Raw genomic sequence first — 12982 nt, forward strand, 5'->3', positions numbered from 1 at the left:
ATAAGATAAAACTAAGATATCTGCACTAGAACCTAAACAAAAATACTTGGTAAGATTTTGTGTTTTTGCAGTGCAGAGTGAGATGTTGCTGCTGCAATAAAATCCTGATTCATTTCGACACATAAAACGGCTTTTTACAGCAGGTGTGCTGACAAATCTGTCTGTACATGCCTTCATGTACAGACAGTAGAAACTAAGGTGAATCCAAACGCCACAGTGCCTGAACACAGGATGCCAGACGACAGGAAGGCCTTTTCAAAATAAAACTGTGCTTTTTCTCTTCTTTTTATGCAGACAGAGTCATCATGAGGCATCCTGCTGGAGAAACAGTTCGAATCTCCTGCTCCTTCAGATCTGGCTCCTCACTTTTACTTGAACATTAAAAACAGAAACTTACCGGTAATCTAAATACAGAGCCAGTATAAAAGCGGTGTTTTTGTTTTGTGTTTTTTCTGCACAGAATAAAAACCGTTTCTCATTTCCTCTTGGCGTAGAGGTGCGTTGGGTTTTTAGGAACGCATTGTCCGTTTTCAGTCTGATTACTCAGCTGTTTGAAAATCGCCAGCCGGAAATCACCTGGGAGCCGAAAATCACGCCTGCGCCGCCAGCTGTCAGGCTTCCGACTCACCCCGCTTCTTCCCCTCCTCCCCGACGTCGCTCTCCTCTGATTGGCTGCTGCTGAGCACCAGGAACTGTCCATCAGGCGCGGGCAGGTTAGAAGGGCGACTTGAGGCGGCGATCAGGCGACTCTGCTCCTCTAAATCCTGCAGTTCAGGTCAGGGAAAAAATAAAAGGTGCCGATAGTGCAAGGAAAACTAAAGTTACAACAATCTGTCCATGTAAACTGCAAAAACTTTGTACAACTTTAAATAAGACAAGACTAATTTATAAGTAACTTCAGCAAAATATAGGTGTAGGTGCATGTTTTAAGTTAATAATCCTTTGAAAAAGGAAAGTCTACAAATGAAAATAGAACCGCAAGTAGGTCGGCGCCCCACATTCACAGCCCTCTGCACACCCACAAACACCCCCAGAATGCGACCCTTGAACTGGGCTTCGCCTCCGCCCTGCGCCCTTACTGAGTCAGCAGTTTTTCAGGACTGTTATTGGTCCCAAGCAGGGATGAAAGTAGTTTTAAATTCTTGCCGGTACTATGATGAAAATCGTCAGTGGCTCATTGTACAAACCAAAACAAATAAAAACATGAATATTTTACTGTACTACAAGCTCCTTATAGTAGAGGCACTTCACAATGTGAAAAAATGTATATTCTTCCATACGTGGTGAAAAGTAATTAGTTACATTTACATCTATTACTGTAATTACAGTTTGTCTAATTTGTCCTTTAAATTGTTTACAAAACCTGAATTTTATGTGAATTTGTTTTGCGTAAAGTTACTCAGTTACATTTGAAATCATATCCATTAATGAGTAAAGATAAAACATAAGAAAATACGGCTGGGTTTGTATATGCATCAACAGAAAGACAGAGGAGCAAAACCCATCAAGTGTAGCTCAAGTTACCTTTCTGAGAAAAATAAATCCTCTTGCTGTACTTAAGCCATCAATTTAACTAAGTAGGAGAAAGGCACCAAGTTTATTATACATTGTAAACTTGAATAATATTTTAGCAACAAATGTAAATGTCAATTTTATCAGGTTCTTGTGATTATGATTCCTATTGACCTGCTGTGTCCTTGTGAAAAACCGAGAGTGGCGGAGATACGAGCGGCTGACAGTCCGGTGCAGCTTATATATGTGCGATTCCAGTTTTTAAAAAACTTTGTAGTTGTGGCTTATAGTGAGGTGCACTCTATAGTCCGGAAAATACAGTACATGCTTTATTTATAATTCTGCAGGTGAAAGAGACAATATTTCTTAAGTATTTTTCTAATTTCTAATTACTACTTGAGTAATTTCTTGGCAACTATTTACTTAAGTAAAAAGATGTCGAAGTAGTTTAACTCTGACTACGGTTTATTGATTCTCTGTTTTACCTTTTCTATCTGCTTTTGCTTGTTGAGCTCCTCCTGCTGTTTCTCTTTGGCCTTGTCCTGCTCCTTCTTCTTCTCCACCGCTTTACTTTCCTGAAAAACAACAAAAGTTTACCAGAACTGAACCACTGAAAGAGAGAATCAGCTTTGACTCAGACTCACCATCTCTGAGTGGAACGCTATCTGCTTGGCCAGACCGATGCTGTCGCAGATCTACAAACAGAAACCTGGGTCAGATTTACGATAACAAATTTTGCTAGACGATGAACTGTCCCAGAAGTTATTGCAATAAACAATAATATTGTGGCATTTTAATGTAATATGGTAATAATTAGGAATGCACCAATTTATCAACCAGCCGATTTCCTTAATTTTGGGAGCTCAGTGATTGGCTGATGCTTACATATAAAGCTGATCTTATCCATCAACCTTTTCTGCCTCAGCAAAGATCTAAAAATCGACTTCTGTTGATTTTTATTTTGCTCTTTCGGCAGAGAGGACTGACAGACTGGCCCACCAGGTCATGTCTACACATTTAAAGTTAACTATAGTCGCCCGACTGTTGCCAACTCAGTGACTTTCTTGCTATATTTAAGCAACATTTCAGACCAAAAAAATTGGTATCGGCCAAAATCGGAATGGGCAGGTCAGACTTTTTAAATATTGTTTTATTGACAATCAGTCAAAAAAGTCCAACAGATGCATCCCTAGTAATAATGGCATAATAGTAATGCAAGAACATATTCTCAAAGATCAGTAAACTTTAAATTCTACTAAACATTTAATACTGGAAGTATTACATATAAACAAAACTGTCCTTCAAAACAAGAGGCTAGTTGAGACCAAAGCACCAGACTGAAGACTTTCGTCATCCAGTTTTTGGCAAAGAGACAAAAGAGAAAAACAATAAATCACAGAAATGGAAATTACTGAGATCCTTTTAATTTATTATGTAAATAATTGATTTTTAGTGACAAATAAGACTCAGAGAACAGAACCAGAACCTTCTCTCCATCGTTGTTGGACTCAAAGATGTAGCAGACGACCCGGGAGTCGCCTCGGCCTCCGGCCGCCTGCAGGACGAAGCCGAACAGCCGCTTGTTGTCCTGGTGGGACGCACACTGGACGACGCTGGACAGCGGGAACTGCAGCGGGTCAGAGGACAGCGTGAGCAGAGACGGGAAGACTTTGACTAGGACAGGAGTAAAGAGGAAAACTGAGAGCAACTTACCCTGAGTCGAGTTACCTGTGTCTGGGGATCAATGAGTCTGGAAGACAAAGGGTTTAACTTTAGGTAAGAGTAGAAAAACAGCTGGAAAATTGAGATAACTGGGTTTTTAAAAGTTTTTATTTATTAATTTTCTATAATTTTACTTTTCACTAATTTATTATTCCTTGATATTAATGTTGTCAAAGTTAATTCATTAAAAGTTGGGATATAATTTGCATTAGGGCTGAACAAATAATTGGATCAATCGCAATTATTGAAATAATTGTCAACTAATTTAGTAATCGATTAATCATTAAGTGGAATACACAGACTCAAGAAAAGGTCATTTTCTGAAATGGGCAGAAATTAAACCAAAACCAGTCACAATATATGTACAATTTCCATTTGGTTCATTTTCCCTAAAAGAATGTTATTACTTGTTTATTTTAAAAAGAAATTATTTGTTTATTTGTACCACTTAAAGTTAATATTGTATAAAAAAAATTGCAAGGTTAAATTAAAAAATATGAAGAATGAGCCATTGTTTTTATCTGATTAATCAATATACTAATCAATTACTAAAGTAATAAAATAGAAAAAGGTGAAGCTCTGAGGTAAGTATAATTATTTAATTACTAAAATAAAGCTCATGTTAATATATATTATAATATATATGCATGTTAATATATATTTCCAAGTACAACTTCAGAAGAAAGCAGCATTATTCTTTAGGGCTGAAACAATAAATCGTGATTAATCGATTATTGAAAAAATCGTCAACTAATCAATTAATTGTTAACTGGAGAACACATATTTAGAAAAAGGCCAATGGAAGTATTACATATAAACAAAACTGTCCTTCAAAACAAGAGGCTAGTTGAGACCAAAGCACCAGACTGAAGACTTTCATCATCCAGTTTTTGGCAAAGAGACAAAAGAGAAAAACAATAAATCATGGAAATGGAAATTACTGAGATCCTTCACATTCAGAGCAGTAATTAAGCTAAAACTATACAAAAATGTATGTCTGCATTCTGTATTTAAGATTAACAAAAAAAAAAGGTTTGCCTGTTTTATGGTGTCAGTTTTAGCCACGTTTTCGGTTTGCTGCTAAACTCCTGTTGTTTGCAGATGATTTAAAGCAGATTGTCAGCACAGTTTCTTTTGTAATCAAAGGCATGTCTAGTTACTAAAATCATATTACTTGTTCTCATGAAGTTAGCATCATTTGTGGCCTTGCTTTGTGAGCTACATGCTACGTTTCCTCGCCCAAACAAACAGAGATTGTTGTCGTTACTTGAGGCAGTCGCAGGTGACCAGCAGGTGAGACTCGGTCATCCTGAAGATGTTGTGGATGGCTCTGGCGGCTAAGATCTGCCTCATGGTCTCCGATATGACGTCTGCTGACTCGGCGGTCTTCACCTCCATCGACCCGAGGAACCGAACGATGAACAGCTGGTGGAGGATCGAATCTGGACCAGAAAACGGCTGCTTGTCTTCAACTACTCAACTTTATTTGTGCTGACATTTTAACGTAGCAGCAAAACTTAAACCAAACTTTTTCTCACATGGTACAAAATTGTCAAGTCAAAAGTGTTGGAGTGTTGTTCCAGGAAAATTAAAAGATAAAATACAATCAAGTAAATAAAGTCCTCCGATTTCTTTTGAAAAGGTTAAAGTTATTCATCGTAGATCCAGAAAGTAAAAAGGATTTTGCTGTATTGGCATAAAAGCATCTAGTTTTCAAGTTCTTTTTAAACAAATTTCTTCTCAATTACAAGAACATGATTTAGTTCTTTCAAAACGCTTTATTTATTAATACATTAAATAAAAACAAATTTGGTTTTTTACTAAAAGACTCTAGATAGACGTGGTTCTTCTTATTATAAAAGCTTAGTTAAATATTTTTGTCATACTTAATATTTTCCATTGCAAGAAAACTATGTTTGATTAAAAATACAAAGTTTAATAAACACATTTGTATTATTGTTGAACTGCAGTTGGGGGCCACAAAAAAATGTGTCAGAGGCCCTCAAATGGCCCACAGGCTGCACTTTGGACACCCCTGCCTTAAGTTATTAATTAAATGCTCAGAATTCAAAACTTATTGGGAAAGATAAAACACAAATGAGCAACATTTAAACAAAAGCTAAACTTTATTATTATTAACTATTTAACTTTATTTCTGGCTCCATAATTGTCCAATTCTGGGCAGCAGAGGCAGAAAAACCAAAGAAACATTTCATCTGAAGGTGAGGCTGTTTTCTTAGACACCTGACTGGTAATAATGAGGTTCAAACAAGAGAATAAACGTAAATTCTGCAGGTAAACAGGAAGTACCTTCACTGTCCTCCGCTGACTTATCTCCAGATTCTCCAAACGGATTACTCCTTCTGCAGAAACACCAACAGTCATGTTTAGAGAAATACTTTATAGTAAAATTACTCAAGTAAAAGTAAAAAATACAGCGTAGTAAAAATACTCCTAAAAGTTAGGTTTTTTTCCAAAAAGGTTACTCAAGTAAATGTAATTGAGTAAATGTAACTACGTAGTTACTCCCCCATCTGTTGAAATTTGAGCATGTTCTAGCATTTGAAGCACCCTGATTTATTAGTAACTTCTTTCTAATCACCTGGCTGTGCATTTGGGTGTATTAGATTTTTAACACGTTTCCAAAGACTCCATCTTTGTTGATTAAATAATCTGGAGAGTTTTCGTTCTCTTGTACTTAGAGCCTGATAAAGATCAGACATCGTTCATTAAATCTACTTTATTTCATAAAAAAACCCTGTGAGTGAGTGAGGTGTTAGGAATAAAAAGGTTCTGTCAGACACCTGCCGGGCTGCGCCGCCGTCTTGTTCTGACCCGAGATCTCCTCTGTGACCGGGGAGATGATGTCAAACTGGATGGGCGTGTCCGGAGCAACCAGCGCGTCCAAGGAGAGGACAGACAGAGCGGGCGACGGCTCAGAACCGACTGAGCTGATGCTGCTCGTTCGGCCCGTTCGGCCCTTACTGGAATGGACAGAACAGACGCAGTGATCAGACTCACCAGCAGGGGGCAGCCTGCTGCGTTTCCCATCCATACTGACTCACCTGCTGGGTCTCATGCTCTCGTGTCTCTGCTGGAAGGACGGTGATGGCGTCACCGCCTCCAGGGCGGTTTGGTTCACTTTGGCTGCCAGCTCCTACCAGAAACACAGCTGCTACTAAATTTCATATCAAAGTTTTAGAAAGACAATGCCTCAGTGTTGTTGTCACGACACTGAGGCAGAGTGACAACAAACCGACTCTTTAAAAATATTATACTTAACTAAGAGAAGAACTACTTCAACAGATCCGCTCCCTTGCGGAAGTAGAGCTTTCCTCCGACAAGCAAACTGTTATCAAGGCAGACGTAACAGACCTCAATGCGTTACCAGACATTTTTTTGACAACACTGAGGCAAAGATTGTGGGCAAGAAAATTCTCTAACTAGTGCTACATCCACTGGTGGAGAAAGTACTCAAAAAATGTGCTTAAGTAAAAGTACAAATACACACACAAAAATGTACTCTAGTAAAAGTAAAAGTACCACATTAACATTAACATTTTTACTTGAGTAAAAGTAAAAAAGTACTGGCTTTTAAAAATACTTAAGTATTAAAAGTAAAAGTACTTGCTGAATGCATTACCTAATCGCTAATACAATGTCATCAAGTGTCATCAATTATCGTATTTAATTTTAATATATCAGAAATGTGCCATTTTAATTAACAATGCCATAGATAAAGCATCTTTTTATTGTGTTTACTCTCTGTAACATAGCTTAAACTTATATATGTGATTCTATACATCATAATTTCAGGGATGGAAACATCTCGTCTCCTGTCCTAACAGCATGAACTTCACTTTTTTTGCCACTAGTGGCATTTATTTTGAAAGAAATCCAACAGAAAGGGGATGGAAAGAAGGCGGGTGGGGAGGACATGCAACCAAGGAGTCTTGTAGCAGTGTTGTAGTCAAGGCCACCGAACCCGAGACCAAGTCAAGATCAAGACCAGCAGCCCGCGCTACATGACACAATAAAATTAAGTGTACCTATCAAAATTGCTTCTCAAATTGATCTGAAAAATCAATTTGAGAACACCTAGATATTAAATACTTAGAGCTGAAATAAATTTAACCAATATTATTAGTAATTCAAACTCTTCTTCATTCTGCTTTATTTCCATCTCTGTGCCACAATCCATGGAAATCTCCTGCCATCCCTAAAAAGGCAACGCCGTGGGTGGTTGCCCATGTCAGAAACCACAACTGTCTGCACTATTAAACATAACAATTAAGACAATGTATGAACCGTAAACAGCGCTCAACTATGAACACTGTCCAACGCGCAACAAGCAAGTAGTAACCAAGCAGAAGGACCGTGACTGTTCTCACCCTGTCTGCCACCATGGCAGGAGACGAAAACAATCAAAGAGCAATCAGCATGCTCTGCGTTCTTGCGTTGTTTTATTTATTCGCCAATCAAATAAAGACATATTTTTTTTAATTAACTAAAATAATAATAGCTACTGCAGTGTAAGCAGAGCATCACAAGAACAAAGAACGGCTCTCAGTGAGGGTTCAGTCTTTTTGGACTTAGTAAAAATCTGTCCAGAAGAATCGGATCGTTGGTGAATGTGGTATCACTGTATTGTAGACTTTGGTCACAGCTTTGTCCCATATATGCGACACCTCAGCCAACACCTCCTCACAATAATTCAGTGCATGAGTGACAACTTTTTTTCATCGCAGATGTAACATGTGAGTCTCTGTACAGCTAGCTTTGCTAACACCACGTTCACATAGTTTAATTTTCTTTAGGCTTCCTTTCAAAGTGACGCTAAAAGTTGGACAAAGCGCTGCTGATTTTACATGTTGCCATATCTGATGATTTATGTAGCGGAAATCCATTAGACAGACATCTTCTCCCGCTCAGAGGAAACCACTGCGCATGTCTCGGAGCTCCGCGTGCGAGTGAAAGGAGGAGGCGATGGGTGACAACAGACACATGTAATCAGTAAGTAATGTTATTGCTTGGACTTCACAGCGCCACCTCAAGTTCCTGAACTTCACATTTTAACGGAAAAAAGCGCAATGCGACGTGGATGTAACGAGTAACGCGATGGTTTTGTAGAAATGTAGTGAAGTAGAAAGTACAGATACTAGGCCTGTCGCGATAAACGATAAATCAATTAATCGTACAATAAATTAAAACTATCAACCTCATTTTAATTATCGGCACTATCGTCTCTTCCGGCATTTTTCTCTTTCAGTTAATGACACTGAATGAAAAAGGGCTAAACTCCGGTGCTCTCCACTGACCCTCCCTTCCTCATTTCCTTTGTGTAAAGCTCAGCGCACACCAGGCCGATTGTCGGCCCATTTCCAAAACCTGACAGACCCAAACATTAGCCGACAGAAATCCTAGGTATAACGGTTCGATCGGGTTCGGTCCTGCCGTGTGGTGTCCAACAATGGGCACAAAATAATGGCAACAAGTTCAGTGAACTAATTTTAAAACCAGGCATTAATCAATGCTTTACTACAATCTACCTGCAATGCATGTGGCTAGTGTCAGCGTAAAGTCCTGACTGAATGAAAATCATTATAAACTATTTACGTCATGTTAACGAAGAACAGCTGAAAAGTTACCGGGTTTATCAACTGCGGTAGCAATTTCGCTCCAACTCCTCCTCTTGTCATTTCTATATTCTTTGCACGTTGAATAAACATTAATGTTGTTTCCACATATCATCTCCAATGTCCGCTGGACTTCGGGTTGCGCCGTGTCAGCTGTTTGGGATTCCCCTCCGTAATTTCCCCTCAGAAAGCACTAAGGAGAATCCTCGCTTTCTGATTGGCTGCCTGTCACATTCAACAGGCTGCGTTAAGCTCCCAGTGGGAAAACCCCTGATTTAGATCCGAGCGGCCACGACGATCTACCGCAGGGTTGCTCAAACTTTTTGAGACCAAGATCTACTTTTTCTCTCACCAGCCGGCTGAGATCTACCTCATGACACGAAGACATAAAAATTGTAAATTAAACTCTATTGACTTATTTTATATGCGAATATACATCAGTTATAGCAGAAATAATAAAGTGATAGAAAACCTAATGCAGTATATTTCTTCCTCAGCGAGATTCTCCTACCGTTTTACTCTCTCTCTTTGTCGTTAAGCACACCCGTTGCCGTGGCAACCGCCTGAGCCCCGAAAGCGGAGCAGCGATTACGTTAAAAACGTAACATTCAGTCCGTTACGATGTGAAGTTTCCAGGCTTGATATTTATTTCTCGATTATTGGTTGATTAGCTAATGTAAACTCCTGCTCTGCTAGTCAGTCGGTCTTTGTCGCCTTTTTTTGTTAATGGAACTGAAACGCACTGAATTGCGCAACACCTTGTTGAAACAACAATTACTGAGAATATAAATTTTAACAGGTTTTGTTGATTTAAAATATATATATATTATTCTTTAATGAAGCTACATACGTTTAGGATCTTAGTGAATATTTTGATAAGCGTGTCAGAAGAGGAAGTTCTGGTCTCATCGTCCTGGCGGCGTTCAGTTTGTCACCTGCTGCCGAGATCAACTCAAAACCTTCCCGTGATCCACGTATTGAGCCCCCTGATCTACCGTAACACACCAAACACTACAAGATGATCGGTTGCGAAATCGTAAGCGACAATCTTAGAACGGCGGCGTTCTAACATTGGGAAACAAGGGGAAAAATCGGGGCAAAAAAACCTTGTAGTGTGAACTATTGCATCAGGTAGTCGATGTGCCCATTTTCTCTATTTAAATCTAATTATTACTGAAGGGCAACATAATATACAGACTTCATAATCTGCACTCTTGGTTGAATGCAGTATTTATTTCCACTTTGGCTTTATGTTGTTTAGTCTTTATTCAAGTACATTTTTTGTTAATGGAGACTGAGAATCCATTTTGTTTTTGGTTGTTATGTTTATCAGTTCCAGTGTTAAGTGTTCTTTTGAAAATAAAGTGTATCTATCTTTGGCAGGAAATCACATGCATTATTATGCCATTTCCATTACATCAGTGTAAAAAGGTCTTCAAACAATATTATCGTTTATCGCAATAATTTTTGAGACAATTAATTGTTCCGCAAAATTTGTTATCGTGACAGGTCTACTTACTGTAAAATGTAGTGGAGTAGAAGTCGGATATATATATATATATATATCCATCCACTCATTTTCTAACACCCTTGTCCCCAGAGGGATATATATATATATATATATATCCCCATATATATATATATGGGTCAGCGCTTGGCCGTGACTTGCTTGTGGAACCGATCCTATCCACAAACCTTATCTACCTACAAGGTCACAGAAATCAGCCACTGTCCACCATGACAGAGGGCTGATGGTCAGTCCCAACCACCAGCTCATCTCTCCATGCAAGGTTTACAACAGTCACTCCATGATTGCCAACTTTTTTTGCTGTATTTTGCACACACATGCACAAAAAAATTTCAGCAAGTCAGATTTTTAAAGATCGGTGATCGGCCAGAAAATTGCAACCGGTGCACCTTTAATGAATGTAAAGACCATTACAACAAACAAAATATACTTACTAGTTATTAAAGAAATAATTGATAATCTTGAGTATGTCTATTCAACAGAACTTTCCCAAGGAAGAAAAATTGGACAATATTCTCTATCCATCTGTGGCACTAGGAAAGTGAGGCATGAAACTAGCCCCCCCACATTTTGTTTTTGGTGATGATCACAGCCTAGCGTTAGAATTTATTAGAGTTAACAATGTTTATTAGAGTTAATGTTTATTAGATTTAACAATGTTTTGGTTTCGCCATCGGAGGGCGCTCAGTACCACATACAACAGCGGGTGACGCTCTGGCAGGCTGTAGGAGTCCGCCATTGCAGAGAGGACAGCTTGTTGCAGCGGATGCTGGGAGCGCTACTGTAACCGCTGTATTTTCTTTTTTACAGGTAAGCTGAGTATTAGAATGTATAGCTCGTAACGCCAGTAGCCTCCGATGGGTACGGAATGACACAACAAAGGCGCTTCAGTATAGCTGCATTACTGAGCTAGATATAAAGCAGGAGTTAGCACCAGGCTAAAGTAGCGAGGCTAACGGCTCACGCTTGGCTCGCGCTTATGTGGGCTCGGTGGGTCGGCTTAATAGGGCCGCAACATGTGTTTTAAACTTATGTATTGTTTGAGTTCAGTTGAGTGAATGAAAGTATGTTGGATGTAGATGTACAGTGATGTCAGTAGAGAGCATGTGTATTTGTTGTAGTACCACATGCAACAGCGGGTGACGCTCTGGCAGGCTGTAGGAGTCCGCCATTGCAGAGAGGACAGCTTGTTGCAGCGGATGTTGGGAGCGCTACTGTAACCGCTGTATTTTCTTTTTTACAGTTTAAACTGAATAAATATGCTGCACGAGGAGTGACTCGGCCCATCATTTCCTGCTGTGTACCATACATCCTCTATGTACAGTATTTATTTATCCTTCTTCATTTCTATCTTTATCTCTCTCCCTCAATCTTTCAATTTTTATCAACTGTATCTTTCTCTGTAATTATCAGGTTTATTTCCTTACCAAGTTCAGACAATCAGGTTATCTCCCCTCTGAGAGCCAAACCTGCTCAAAACTTTTATTCGGTGATGACTGGATGTAGCTGCGTGTCAGGGCAGGTCAGGACGCACTAGTGTTCATTTGTACAGTCGAACCTTCGCCATATTAGGACATTTCCTCCCGCTGCTGCTAGCTGGAAGCTAAAGCTAGTTCCGCTTTTTTAACTTCACATTGAGCGCGAGCGAGCAGAGCGTCGCATTACTTTTCTGTGACTTTAGCCGTTTTCTTTCTCTTTGAATCGTTCTGTTGCTTTAATCCACACACGGAAAACCGTTTCAAAGCTTCACTGACTTTTAGCATCATTTAAAATACAAAACCCAGCCGCGGTGGATGGAGGAGAATCAGCCTGTGTTTGGATGTACTCACCGCTTAGAGCTGGCTTTCAAAACGCGATCCGGAGAAGAATCGTTTCTGATGTTTGTAAAGATGTTCCGATCCTTCAAAATTAACATCCATATTCCCTGCTTCTTGCTCAGCCCAGTAAGCTCACACGAACTAATCAGTTTTTACCCAAAGCGCAGGATCAGTACTGTACGGATTATCCGTGGTCATCGCTGTACCTGGAGAAGAAGTTCGCCGTTCCGCCGCCATTGGGCGGGAACCGGATCAGTCAGAGATCCAGATTCTGGCGGACCACAGAACCGCTGTTAGCAAGGCTAACGTCTTGAGAAGCAGAGAGGGACGATGGTTCTGTTCCATGTCCGATATGAGTTTTTAAAAACCCTGTTAGCTTGGATATTTTCTTCATCACCTCTCGGTCGCGCTCTTCTTTTTCTTTCGTTCCTGAGCTCCGCGGTCATTCATTCTGTTGTCCGCCATTGCGAGAAATCCCTCCCTGATGCTCCGCCCCAAAGCGTCAGAAGCGTCCAATTTGGACCAATAATAGTCAAGCATTCATGATGGACGTTGGCCAGAACAAATCAGACATTTTTCAACAACACCGCCAAAATCCTCTTAGCCAGTGACAAAATTAAGACATTCTGACCTTATTTATTCACAAAAATACAAAGCATCCTTCCGGGCCCCGGGCTGCACCCCCGGTTAGCTCATGCTAAAATCCGGGCTTGAGTACAGAAGTTTAAGTTTTAATGCTGCCAGAGAGCTACCGTTGGAATCTACAC

At 39.7% G+C, this 12982-nt stretch overlaps 1 protein-coding gene across 1 annotated transcript in view; it reads right to left on the minus strand.

The window, feature by feature from the left end:
- Positions 1–12982, minus strand: part of appl1 (adaptor protein, phosphotyrosine interaction, PH domain and leucine zipper containing 1) — a 28055-nt gene continuing 15073 nt past the window's right edge. The window contains exons 14-22 of the mRNA XM_032549193.1: positions 6300–6391; positions 6039–6218; positions 5545–5597; positions 4502–4676; positions 3226–3262; positions 2999–3139; positions 2157–2207; positions 1998–2087; positions 1–764 (exon numbers count right to left, since the gene is read on the minus strand). Of these exons, the coding sequence (XP_032405084.1) occupies positions 612–764; positions 1998–2087; positions 2157–2207; positions 2999–3139; positions 3226–3262; positions 4502–4676; positions 5545–5597; positions 6039–6218; positions 6300–6391 (972 nt within the window). The 3' untranslated portion in view covers positions 1–611. The remainder of the gene's footprint in view (positions 765–1997; positions 2088–2156; positions 2208–2998; positions 3140–3225; positions 3263–4501; positions 4677–5544; positions 5598–6038; positions 6219–6299; positions 6392–12982) is intronic.

The sequence above is a fragment of the Xiphophorus hellerii genome, chromosome 20, assembly GCF_003331165.1.
Source record: "Xiphophorus hellerii strain 12219 chromosome 20, Xiphophorus_hellerii-4.1, whole genome shotgun sequence".
NCBI lineage: Eukaryota > Metazoa > Chordata > Actinopteri > Cyprinodontiformes > Poeciliidae > Xiphophorus > Xiphophorus hellerii.